Source organism: Panthera uncia (genome assembly GCF_023721935.1).
Source record: "Panthera uncia isolate 11264 chromosome A1 unlocalized genomic scaffold, Puncia_PCG_1.0 HiC_scaffold_17, whole genome shotgun sequence".
Classification (NCBI taxonomy): domain Eukaryota; kingdom Metazoa; phylum Chordata; class Mammalia; order Carnivora; family Felidae; genus Panthera; species Panthera uncia.
The window spans coordinates 7,802,486-7,815,597 of NW_026057577.1; the positions used below are offsets into that span (position 1 = coordinate 7,802,486).

Consider the following 13,112-nt stretch of genomic DNA (forward strand, 5'->3'; position numbering starts at 1 on the left):
TACAAGGGTTTGCTCTGTTTTAGGCACAATGCACTTCTTGGATATGGCACACGGTAGGCACTTAGATATAGAAATAACAACGGGGTAGAAATAATGTATGGTTGTTTGGTAACCAAGTGTTTCTTCAGGGAGGTGAGGTAATGATGGTGGTATAAATCTAAAACTCCCATCATATCCTTAAATATATATATATATATATATATATATATATATATATACACACACACACAAAGGATATGGAAGAGAAAAGAAAATGCATGTAGTGTTCTTAAAATGGATATAAAATCACCACCAGAAAGAGTAAGTGTGTCTATGTGTGAAAATATGCAAAACTGTACAGGTATATAAGAGAACTGAATATGCATGCAGGATATACAAACAATTCCTGTAACTCAACCACAGAACAGCCCATTCCAAAAGTGGGCAAAGGATTTGAACAGACATTTCTTAAAGGGGGGGGGGGCATATAAAATGGCCAACAAGCCCATAAAAGAGATGTTCAACATCACTAGTCATCAGGGAACTACAAATCATGACTATAATGAGATACCCACTTCACAGCTGTTAGTGTGGTCATTATGGGGGGGGGGGGAGGGGGGGGAGAAAACTGAAAAATAACAAGGGTTGGCAAAGACATAGAACCACCCACATTGGAACTGGAACCTTCATACATTGCTGATGGCAATGTAAGATGATGCAGACACTGGAAAGAGTCGGGGGCGGGTCTTATGAAGTTACATATCCACTCCTCATAGGACTATGTAATCCCACTTAGGTATTTACCCAAGAGAAATGTTCACACAAACATATGTACACAAACGTTCATAGCAACATTGTTCATGATCGCCAAAATGTGCAAACGATACAAATGTCCAACAATAGAGGAATGGGTAAGTAAAACGTGGTGCATACTTACAATGGAATATTACCTCAGCCTTAAAGAGGAACGAAGTTCTGACACATGCTCTGATACGGATGAACCTTGAAGACGTTATGCCAAATGAAAGAAGCCAGACACACAAGGACGAATATTATTCAATTCCACTTATATCAGGAATCTAAAATAGGCAAATTCCCAGAGGCAGCAGGGGAAATGGGGGAGTTACTGCTTAATGGGTGCAGAGCTTCTGTTTGAGATGATAAAAAAGTTTCTGGAAAATTGATTGGTGCTGGTTACAAAACATTGTGAATATACTCAATGCCACTAAATTGTAAACTTAAAAATGGTTATAATGGTAAATTTTATGTTATGTACATTTTACTGCAATTTTTTTAAAAGTACATGCAGGAGGTGAGGAGACATCCTTCTGAAGGCAATGATGAAGGCACAATACAGTTAACAGAAAGACAGAGATGTGGAAGCCACATATCAAGGGGGAAAGTAGCAAGAGGAGGAAATATAAGATCGTGCAAGAGAAAAGAGAAAATCCCCCCAAATGCTTTTGACCCCACAATTCCTCCTCTAACCCCCAAGTCGTCTAGTCAAGAAATCATATTTTGCTACATAGACTGAAGTAGGTATACTTGACTTACCAATCTTAGATGCAGTCACGAGCCTGTGACAGAAAGGACACAGAAATGAGTTTGCGGAGGCTCTTGAGGTCAAGTCTGGGACAATTTGTCCATCGACGTACATAACAATATTAGCAGATTACAGTCCATTAAGTAAAATAAGAAACCATGCTTCCGGTCATAAAAACAGAAGACAGAACACTTCCCCAAAGTGGAAAGCCAATGAGTAAATGTAGAAGAAATGATGGACTGATGAGATCTCCTTGGGAAAACCACTGTAATAACAAGGCAAGTGTCATCAATAGATGCTAAAACCAGCAGCAGTGAGGTGAGTGTGACTAGTACAGATATACATGTGCACACTCAGAGGGTCTCCTCTCAAGACACTACTGACTGCCAAGAGAAAAACAGTGACTTCACAGTGGGTGATCAGGCAGACACCACCTTAACCAAGATAAAGCTAAAATTACCAACATCATAAGGCTCCTAATGTGATAACATGATGAACTGAGAATACTGCTTTGGTGGTTTTCTTACCAAAAAAGCAAAGCATAAATCTGACCACGTGGGAAATATTGGACAAAGCCAATGGAGGGGCAGTCTAGGAAAAAAAAGGTCTATTCATTTCACAGACCTCTTCAATGAGAAAACATGTTGGATAATGCAATAGCCAATGAGAGCCCAACGCGCCCGAAAAGGTGGACATTTTAAATAATTACTATGAATACTAGAAATTCAATGTATCGGGCATGTCAATCATATTATAAAAGCTTAAGTATATTCTGCTTTTTCAGCTTGCTTTGAAAATGGCCTATTAGGACGTTATAAAAATAGACATTTTTCTCTTTTGCCTAGACTCTGAAGTCTCTTTAAAGAGAAACCCCTTCAAAGAAAATATGTTGACAACTTAACGATCATTCTTTCTTTGCCTAGTTCTCTTATAATGCACTTTTTTTTTTTTTGGTTTAGTGTTTCCTTACTCAACATAGGAACCAATATTCTCTTCCTCTGGTGACCTAAGGAGATGAATAAGGGAAAGTGTAGACAGGAAAGGGAGGTGTTGATAGTTTTGTTAAGGAGACATATTTAAATTTAACAGTGGCCTGAAGAGGGGCACCTGGGTAGCCCAGTCAATTAAATGTCTGACTCTTGGTTTCAGTTCAGGTCATGATCTCATGGTTTGTGGGTTCAAGCCCTGTATCAGGCTCTGCACTGCTTGGAATTCTCTCTCTCTCTCTCTCTCTCTCTCTCTCTCTCTCTGTCTCTCCCTGCCTCTCTCCTGCTCTTTGTCTCTCTCTCAAAAATAATTAAATAAACTTTAAAAACAAAGAGTCAGTGGCCTGAAGAATGTTATGACCTTGGGATGGCCCTTGGATGCAACCTCATAAACTTGATGTTCACTTCACCTACGGTGATCAGGCAGTAAGATGGGTTTTATCCTACCTCAAATCACCCACTCTAGAGCTGAGCAAAAAAAAAAAAAAAAAAAAAAAAAAAAAAAAAAAAAAAAAAAAAAAATTCTATTTAATTATCTTTACTGATAAACACACTGGCCTTCTTACTGATCCTCATTCTGGCTGACCTGAAAACCTCTTTCTGAAAAGGAAGGCTCTCTCAGGCATCAAGCAAACTGAAGAACCCCATGCTCCTTCCCAAATCACTTCCTTGCCTCACAGTCAGAGGTGATCACCATTCTGACTTTTGTGTTCATGTGGTAACTAGTCTCCAAATCTGGTCCCCCCAGTGAACCATGACCCTGGTATTCACACTCTTGTATCATCTTTTCCCCTTGAATCTGGGCCACATCTATAAATCGTTTTTCACCAAGAGAATATAGAATTAATGTATTAATCTCATGTGACTTCCAAAGTCGAGTTCTAAGATTTGCAACTTCTATATAGGTCTCTTAGAATGCTGACTCTCAGGACATTGCCTCTCAGAAACCAGCCACTCCTCTGTGCAAAATCCAATAGGGCTCTCAAGAAGCAGTCATCACCGACTGCCAGCCACCCTGGACACCAAGCTCAAGTTGAGCTTCAATGTCAGCTGCCATTTGACTGCAAATGCATTAGAGACGCCAAGTAAGAATTGCCCAACTGAACCCAAATATGGAACCGACAGGTAGGTGTTGATACAACTGTTGCTTTAAGCCACTCAACTTTGGGATGAGTTGTTACACAGCAACAGAGAGCTAGAATATCTTGTCATTTGGTCACTTGCTATTTTTGTTTAGTATCTTCCCCACATGTATAAATCACTTAAACTAAATTTAATTTTGCAGAACATGCTATTAGGCTGTATGTTGTTTCCTACGTCTTTTGAAACGTCTTCAGGCTTTTAAATTCATCTGTGTTTTGTTTACGGCTTTGGTTCATTAGTTTCCACTGCTGCTCTACATAGTTAATATTCCAAAATTACCCATTTTCCTATCACCAGATACTTCCAAACAGTAGCTACTATGATCAGCACTGCTAAGAATATCTTTATACATGTCTCTTACTGCTCATATGCAAACATTTATCTATTGTATATACGTAGGAGTGGAACTTCGTGTTTCATGACATACACAAATTCAAATTCACTTTATAGGATGCCAATGGTCTGTATCAGTTTACACTCTCACTAGTCAAGTATGCATTCCAGTTATTTCACATACATTCTAAAATTCCATAATGTCACACATCTTCACTTTTACTCATCTTTAAAAAATCATTAAACCTGGGGGGCCTGGCTGGCTCAGTCAGTGGAGTGTGCAACTCTTGACAGCGGGTTTGTGAGTTCAAGCCCTACACTGGGTTTAGAGCCTACCAAAAAAAATAAAAAATAAATAAGGTCTATTTTAAAAAGTCACAAAATCTCATAAAATCATTATCTGTGATCCTGAAAGCATCTTTTCATGTTTTTAGAAATTTGCATTTCCTCTTCTGTGAAATACAGTCATGTATTCAGACAATTTATTTTTCTACCAGGTTGTCTTTTTTTAAGTTGATTTGTATACATTATTTACATTTTCCAGATGATAAGCATTTGTTGAAAATTCTGTGGAGGGGCACCTGGGTGGCTCAGTCAGTGAGCATCTGAATTCGGTTCAGGTCATGATCTCACATTTCATTGGTTCAAGCCCCGCATCAGGCTCTGTGCTGACAGCTTTGGATTCTGGGTCTCCATCTTTCTCTGCCCCTCCCCTGCTCTGTCTTTCTGTCTCAAAAATAAATAAAACATTAAAAAAAATTTTTTTTAAATACCATGGCAAGATCTGTTTTATGTCTTGACTTTTCATTTCCTTTTTGGTATATTTTGGTAACAAGATGTTTTCACTTTAATGTGAGCGAATATATACAAAGATGTCATAGCTTATTTGTATCCTGTTTAAAAACTCCTTCCCGGGGCACCTGGGTGGCTTAGTTGGTTAAGCGTCCTACTTCGGCTCAGGTCATGATCTCACAGTTCATGAGTTTGAGCACATCGGGCTCTCAGCTCTTTTGCAGAGCCCACTTCAGATCTTCTGTCCCCCTTTCTCTCTGTCGCATGCACACTCTCTCCCTCTCAAACATAAACAAAAGTTAAAAAAGAAAAACCTTGGGGCACCTGGGTGGCTCAGTAGGTTAACTGTCCAACTCTTAGCTCAGGTTATCTCATAGTTTGTGAGTTTGAAACCCATGTCAGGCTCTGTGCTGATGGTGCAGAGGCTGCTTGGATTCTCCCTCTCCCTCAAAAATAAACAATCATCAAAAAAAAAAAAATCCTACCTACTGGAGTGCTTGGGTGGCTCAGTCAGCTAAGAGTCTGACTTTAATCTCAGCTCAGTTCTCGATCTCAGGGTTGTGAGTTCAAGCTCCACATTGGGCTCCACACTGGGCATGAAGCCTATTAAAAAAAAAAAAATCCTTCCCTATCTTGAAGTCATAAAGTTATACCTTACATCTTCTTCCAAAAGATACATAATTTTGCCTCTCACAGAATTCTTTTTGTGGTGAGGGTAGGCATCTAATTTTTCTTCTATGTGGATGAACTGTTTTTCTCAGAGCCATTATTGCATAATTTGTTCTTTATACTCCTCCTGTCATAACTACTTCTAACATTTTACCATTTTTGCCAGCAGGTTTTTGGTAAATACCCTTTTACCAGGTTAAGTAAGCTCTCTCCACTGCCTGGCTAAGAGTTTTTACAATGAATGGGTGCTGAGTATTTTCACTGCTTTGGCTGCATTTATTGAGATGAACACACGGATTCTGCACCTTTAATCTGTCCAGGTGGTACACAGTACCTCGAAGTTTCCTAATGCTATATAATCTATCTGTTCCTGTGAAAAATCTCTATCATGATGCATTCACTATGTTTGGGTACTTCTGGGTTACATTTTCTAATACTTTGTTTAGGATTTTTACATTTCTGTTCATGGGTGATATAGGCCTGCAAGTTTTCTTTCTTGCACTTTCCCTGTCAGGTTCTGGTACTGGTTACTAGAATCACTGTGTTGGCACGTGATCTCCTCTGGAAGATCCTGCACAAGACTCAAATGATCTGTTACTTCATGTTTGATAGACTTCAACTTAAAAGTAACAGGGCCTGGTATTTTGTGTAACTTTGTTCAGATTTATCTCGGGGGATTATTTTTAGGACTATTGTTACTTGGTGAATGCAATGGTCTAAATGTTTGTGCCCCTTCAGAATTCATGTTGACATCCTAACCGCAAAGGTGACAGCATTAGGAAACGGGGCCTTTGGGAGGTGACTGTCATGTGAGTGGAGCCTCATGAATGCAACTGGTGCCCTTAGAAGAGGCTTCAGAGAGCTCCCTCACCCCTTCTGCCATGTGAGGACACAAGAAGGCGACAGCTGCGAATCAGGAAGAGGGTCCTCACCAGAACACAACCACACTGGTGCCTTATCTTGGACTTCCCAGCCTCCAGAACTGTGGGAAATAAGTTTCAGTTGTTTAGAAGCCACCAAGGGGCGCCTGGGTGGCTTGGTCGGTTAAGCGTCCGACTTCGGCTCAGGTCATGATCTCACGGTCCGTGAGTTCGAGCCCCGCGTCGGGCTTTGTGCTGACAGCTCAGAGCCTGGAGCCTGTTTTGGATTCTGTGTCTCCCTCTCTCTCTGCCCCTCCCCTGTTCATGCTCTGTCTCTCTCTGTCTCAAAAATAAATAAACGTTAAAAAAAAAAATTAAAAAAAAAAATAGAAGCCACCTGGCCTGTGGTATTTTGTTATGGCAACCTAAAGAGACTAAGACAGGGAAGTTATATTTTCCTAGAAATTTTCCCAGAAATTAGAGAATGTGACAGGTTGGAAGATGGTGGCATAGGAGGACGCTGGGCTCACCGCGCGTCCTGCTGATCACTTAGATTCCACCTACACCTGCCTAAATAACCCAAAAAACCGCCAGAGGATTAGCAGAACGGAGTCTCTGGAGCCAAGCACAGACGAGAGGCCCACGGAAGAGAGTAGGAAGGGGCCGAGGCCACGGACTGGCGGGAGGGAGCCGGGGCGGAGGGGCAGCCTGCCGGCCAAGCAGAGCCCCCGAGTCTGGCTGGCAAAAGCGGAGGGGCCGGACAGACTGTGTTCCGACAGCAAGCGCGACTTAGCGTCTGGGAGGTCATAAGTTAACAGCTCTGCTCGGAAAGCGGGAAGGCTGGAGGACAAAGGGAGGGAGAGCTGCTGAGCCCCTGGACGACAGAGCTCAGTTTGGTGGGGAACAAAGGCCCTAGCCAGCGCCATCTCCCCCGCCCATCTCCCAGCCAAAATCCCAAAGGGAACCGGTTCCTGCCAGGGAACTTGCTCACTCCGAGCAAACACCCAACGCTGTGCTTCTGCAGAGCCAAACCTCCGGCAGCGGGTCTGACTCCCTCCCGCTGCCACAGGGTCCCTCCTGAAGTGGATCACCTAAGGAGAAGCGAGCTAAGCCTGCCCCTCCTGCCCCCGTGCACCTTGCCTACCCACCCCAGCTAATACGCCAGATCCCCAGCACCACAAGCCTGGCAGTGTGCAAGTAGCCCAGAGGGTCACGCCACCCCACAGTGAATCCCGCCCCTAGGAGAGGGGAAGAGAAGGCACACACCAGTCGTACTGTGGCCCCAGCGGTGGGCTGGGGGCAGACAATCAGGTCGGACTGCGGCCCCGCCCACCAACTCCAGTTATACACCACAGCACAGGGGAAGTGCCCTGCAGGTCCTCACCACTCCAGGTACTATCCAAAATAACCAAACGGAAGAATTCCCCTCAGAAGAATCTCCAGGAAATAACAACAGCTAATGAACTGATCAAAAAGGATTTAAATAATATAACAGAAAGTGAATTTAGAATAATAGTCATAAAATTAATCGCTGGGCTTGAAAACAGTATACAGGACAGCAGAGAATCTCTTGCCACAGAGATCAAGGGACTAAGGAACAGTCATGAGGAGCTGAAAAACGCTTTAAATGAAATGCAAAACAAAATGGAAACCACGACGGCTTGGCTTGAAGAGGCAGAGGAGAGAATAGGTGAACTAGAAGATAAAGTTATGGAGAAAGAGGAAGCTGAAAGAAAGAGAGATAAAAAAATCCAGGAGTATGAGGGGAAAATTAGAGAACTAAGTGATACACTAAAAAGAAATAATATATGCATAATTGCTATCCCACAGGAGGAAGAGAGAGGGAAAAGTGCTGAAGGGGTACTTGAAGAAACTATAGCTGAGAACTTCCCTCAACTGGGGAAGGAAAAAGGCATTGAAATCCAAGAGGCACAGAGAACTCCCTTCAGACGTAACTTGAATCGATCTTCTGCACGACATATCATAGTGAAACTGGCAAAATACAAGGATAAAGAGAAAATTGTGAAAGCAGCAAGGGATAAACGTGCCCTCACATATAAAGGGAGACCTATAAGACTCGTGACTGATCTCTCTTTTGAAACTTGGCAGGCCAGAAAGGATTGGCACGATATCTTCAGTGTGCTAAACAGAAAAAATATGCAGCCGAGAATCCTTTATCCAGCAAGTCTGTCATTTAGAATAGAAGGAGAGATAAAGGTCTTCCCAAACAAAAACTGAAGGAATTTGTCACCACGAAACCAGCCCTACAAGAGATCCTAAGGGGGATCCTGTGAGACAAAGTACCAGAGACATCACTACAAGCATAAAACATCCAGAAATTAGAGAATGTAAAAGAATAGTTGTAGGCAAAGGGGCACTGCAGTGAAGGATTAAATGACCCAGAAAAGTCTGCTCCTCCTAAGTCTGAAAAAATAAGACTGATTAGTCGGTCCCAGGAAGCACAAGTTGAATTCAAGGTTTGCTTTAGCTCAGTCTCCAGCCCCAATAGTACCTTTCCTGAGGTGTTATTTTTTTTTTTAAGTCTTTGACAAAGAGAAAGAAACTTATCCTTACTTGTCTCTTTTTTTTTCTTTCTTTCTTTTAAACAAAATAGGTGTTTCAGTCCTTAAGTGCTTGCCAACTCCTGATAACACCAGACAATGTTGCTAATTGGAATTATTAGTCACATTTTAGAAATGCTGAAACATGCTAACTTGTTGAAGGGCATTAATGGTCCATTTACTGAACTTAGAGCCTGAAATTTTGTCTAGTGGCCCTCGAAGTGTGGGAGGGAGTCAAAATTACCTGGTTCATTTTACCTCCAGGTGGGATGGACAGTGACAGGGCCTTCCTGGTGGGTGGTAACCAAGAGCTCTATGAAGCAGGCACAGCCTGGGAGCCCAGGGTCATGTTCCTATGGCTACATTTTCAGCTAACTGTTAACATTTATCAGTAGATTAACTTGCAAAAGCAGTAGTTGTTTGAATAACCTTTAATTCAGGTAATCACTTTCGGATAAAACCAAGTGAAATACCATGCATTTTGTGATTTAAAATAAAATGATTTTAGATCTGCTTCAGAGTTCGGAACAAATAGGGAGAAAACTCACAGGACTGTGTGCCCGCAGAGTTTACAGAGTGATTTTCTTTTCAGGTAAATGGCCTGGAAAGCAGAAAAGAAGCAACACAAAAGTTTCCACAACGACCAAGTACAGAATTTTCTTTGAAACTATTAAAAAACACATTTTAGCGACAATGAGGTAGTACAGGTCACCTGCTTACATTTCTTCTCCAAAACATTCTTCTGAGCATAACTGGCTTGCATAACACTTAAATGTTTCAAAAAAATAGATTCCTCCATAATCTAAAGTCTGGATTTTATGGCTGCACTTCAACATAAATCAACATGCTTCCCTGTGATGCTTGCGAAAGCTGGGGGGGCTCTCGTCACAATATCCCCAGGAAGAAGAGAAAAGAACCTTACAAACTCTCTACTTGAAAAGCTATGGGGGGGGGGGGATAACACTTTATAGAAGCTTTCCTAATATACCTAAGGTTACCTGCATCATGAAGTCTCATTTGAGGTGGTCTAAATTCTGAAGTTTAACTCACAATCAACTACCCTTCATCACTTTCTGCCCAGGATGAAGTTTTTGAAATTTAGTATGAAATGAACTTCAGTTGGAAGATTTTCCACATGCGTTTTATTTATAGTTTCTCTCCAGTGTGAGTCCTCTGGTGATTGGTAAGGGATGAGCTCTGACTAAAAGCCTTACCACATTCTTTACATTTATAAGGCTTCTCTCCTGTATGAATCCTCATGTGTGTCATGAGGGAGGAACTCTGTCTGAAGGCTTTCCCACATACTTTACAGTTAAATGGTTTCTCTCCAGTATGAATTCTCTGGTGCTGAATGAGAGCTGAGCTTTGGTTGAAGGCTTTTTCACAGTCATTACATTTATAAGGTTTCTCTCCAGTATGAATTTTTCGATGAGTGTTAACTGCTGAGTGGGAACTGAAGGCTTTTCCACATTCTTTACAATTGTACGGTTTCTCTCCGGTGTGGATTCTGTTGTGTATATTAAGCCTTGAAATCCAGGAGAAAGCCTTCCCACATTCGTTGCATTTGTAGGGTTTTTCTCCTGTATGAATTCTTTGATGCTGTATCAGAGCAGAGCTTTGGCTGAAGGCTTTCCCACATTCTTTACATGCATAAGGTTTCTCACCAGTGTGAATTCTCTGATGTATAATAAGAGCTGAGTGGTAACTGAATACTTTCCCACACTCGTTACAATTAAAGGGTTTCTCTCCAGTATGAATTCTATGGTGTCTACTTAGCCGCGATATTGAGGTAAAGGCTTTCCCACACTGACTACATTCATAAGGTTTCTCTCCAGTGTGAATCCTGTGATGTTGAATCAGAGAGGAGCACTGGCTAAAGGCTCTCCCACATTCATTACATTTATAGGGCTTTTCTCCAGTATGAATCCGTTGGTGATTATTCAGGGATGAACTTCCTTTAAATGTCTTGCCACACTCATTGCATTTATAGGGTCTCTCTCCAGTGTGCATTCTCTGATGTCCAATGAGAGAGGTGGTGAAACTGAAGGCTTTCCCACATTCACTGCATATGTAAGGTTTCTCTCCTGTGTGAACTCTAAGGTGCTGAGTGAGAGACGAGCTTTGGCTGAAAGCTTTACGACATTCCTTGCATTTATAGAGCTTCTCTCCAGTGTGGATTCTCTGGTGTTTACTCAGGGAAGAACTGTGGAGGAAGATTTTCCCACAGATGTTACATTTGTAACATTTGCGAACCGTGTTGACTCCCAGTTGTTTAAACAGAATGGAATACTGCTGTGAATGGGGTTTCCTTCCCCTGGAAACGAGTCTGGGTTTTCTAACAAGGGATGACTTTAGACTGAGATTTTTCCCTAGCTCAATACCCATAAAGCTCTTCTCCCTAAGGTACGTATTCTTGATGGTAACTAAAACTTTCCTGAAAGGTTTGTTCTTTTTGCCTTGCTGCTTCTCTAGCTTGTCCTCGTTTACGTAGGTTTTCCCCAACTTGAAGTCAAACGGACCATCACCTAGGAGTTTATTCATTACTTCCTGATTGTCTTCTTCAGAAACTGCAGTTTCAAACAAGCTCTCCCATCCTAAAATAAACAAAACGGGTAAGTCTCCCTTGCACGGAGGATAAAGAAAGGTGCTATCAAAATATACAAGGATAGGGGCACCTGGGTGGCTTGGTCGGTTGAGCATCCAACTTCAGCTCAGGTCATGATCTCATGGCTCATGGGTTCAAGCCCCGCGTTGGGCTCTGTGTTGACAGCTCGGAGCCTGGAGCCTGTTTTGGATCTGTGTCTCCTTCTCTCTCTCTGCTCCTCCCCCACCCACCCTCTGTCTCTCAAAAATAAACATTAAAAAAATTTTAAATACATATACAAGGATTGCTAACAAGTACGCCCTTGGATTCTTAGGAAAGGGTAGAGAGAAATAAAGGCAAGAGAAAGAAGCAGGGTGGGAGACATGCCTGAGTGCAGAGGGTCTGAGGACACCTGCATGTAGGTGAGCTGAAGAACTCAGAGAAGCCCCTCCAACAAAAGGAGCCAGGCTGCTTTAGTAACAAAGCTCAGGTTGGCAGGGCACAGGGCACTTGTGAGTGCAGCAGGTTGTGTTATTTATTCCTCAGCTTCCTCTCCCACAGCAGCCACCACCGCCCTTGAGGTAAGTCCACAAGAAAACTGCAGAGGGGCTAGAAGTAAAAACTAGAAGAGCCATTGGCCATAAAAAGCTCTTTGAAACACAGGGCCTCCATCAGTGCTGTTTTGGAACTCATCTGAGGGCTATTTATGGTGTTATGATGGACATGTACTCACTCAAGGAGTATTTACTTAGTGCCCACCATGCAAAGATCAAGATCGGGATTACGGGGTACATATCAGGCAAGAATTAAGTTTTCACAAGGTGTACATTCTAGCAGCGGGATATTGACAATGACCAACTGATCAAATAAACTAGGGATGATGAGAACTAAGAAAACAAACAAAAACAAGGTGATGTGCAGTAAGAGCAAACAAGCTGTATGACAAGAAGTAAAATTAAAGATGATATCTAGGGACGCCTGGGTGGCTCAGTCAGTTAAGAATCTGACTTGATTTCGGCTCAGGTTATGATCTCACAGTTCGTGAGATGAAGCCTCGTGTCAGGCTCTGTGCTGACAGCGTGGAGCCTGCTTGGGATTCTCTCTTTCCCTCTCTGTCCCTCCCCTGTTCACACTCTCTCTCAAAATAAATAAACATTGAAAAAAAGAGATCTAAATAATAAGAGCTGGCCATGTAAAAATGTGGGTATAAAGATGATTCTAGTCAGGAAGAACAGCTAGCCCAAAGCCCTAAGGCAAGAGTAAGCTCTGAATGTTGGAGGAGCCTAGACAAGTCCATTGTGGCCTAAGCAAAAGGGAACAAGAAGACAGTGTAACGAGGTGAGGAAAGAGGTAGGCAGGAGCCATACCACGTAGGTCTTGTAAGATATACGAACACATGTGAAATTTCTTCTGAGGATCACTGGGGGTTGGGGGATGTGGCAGTTTTGTTTAAAAAGGAATACAGGGTGCCTGAGTGGCTCAGTCGGTTAAGCGTCTGACTTTGGCTCAGGTCAGATCTCAAGGTTCCTGGGTTCGAGCCCCGAGTCAGGCTCTGTGCTGACAGCTCAGAGCCTGGAGCCCGCTTTGGATTCTGTACCTCCCTCTCTCTCTGCCACCATCCTGTTCATACTCTGTCTCTCTCAAAAATAAATAAACATTAAA

The 13,112-nt window shown here is 42.4% G+C and overlaps 1 protein-coding gene across 1 annotated transcript; it reads right to left on the reverse strand.

Moving 5' to 3' along the window:
• Nucleotides 1-8,854: 8,854 nt before the first annotated feature.
• Nucleotides 8,855-13,071, reverse strand: ZNF879 (zinc finger protein 879). Its single transcript, XM_049649008.1, has one exon. It carries the CDS (start codon nt 11,564-11,566, stop codon nt 10,013-10,015), a length of 1,554 nt encoding a protein of 517 aa, XP_049504965.1. The 5' UTR covers nt 11,567-13,071; the 3' UTR covers nt 8,855-10,012.
• Nucleotides 13,072-13,112: the final 41 nt, after the last annotated feature.

Coding starts and splice junctions, on each gene's coding strand:
- ZNF879 (XM_049649008.1), bottom strand. CDS start 11,566: ATGCTCAACCGACCAAGCCACCCAGGTGCCCCTATCCTTGTATATTTT.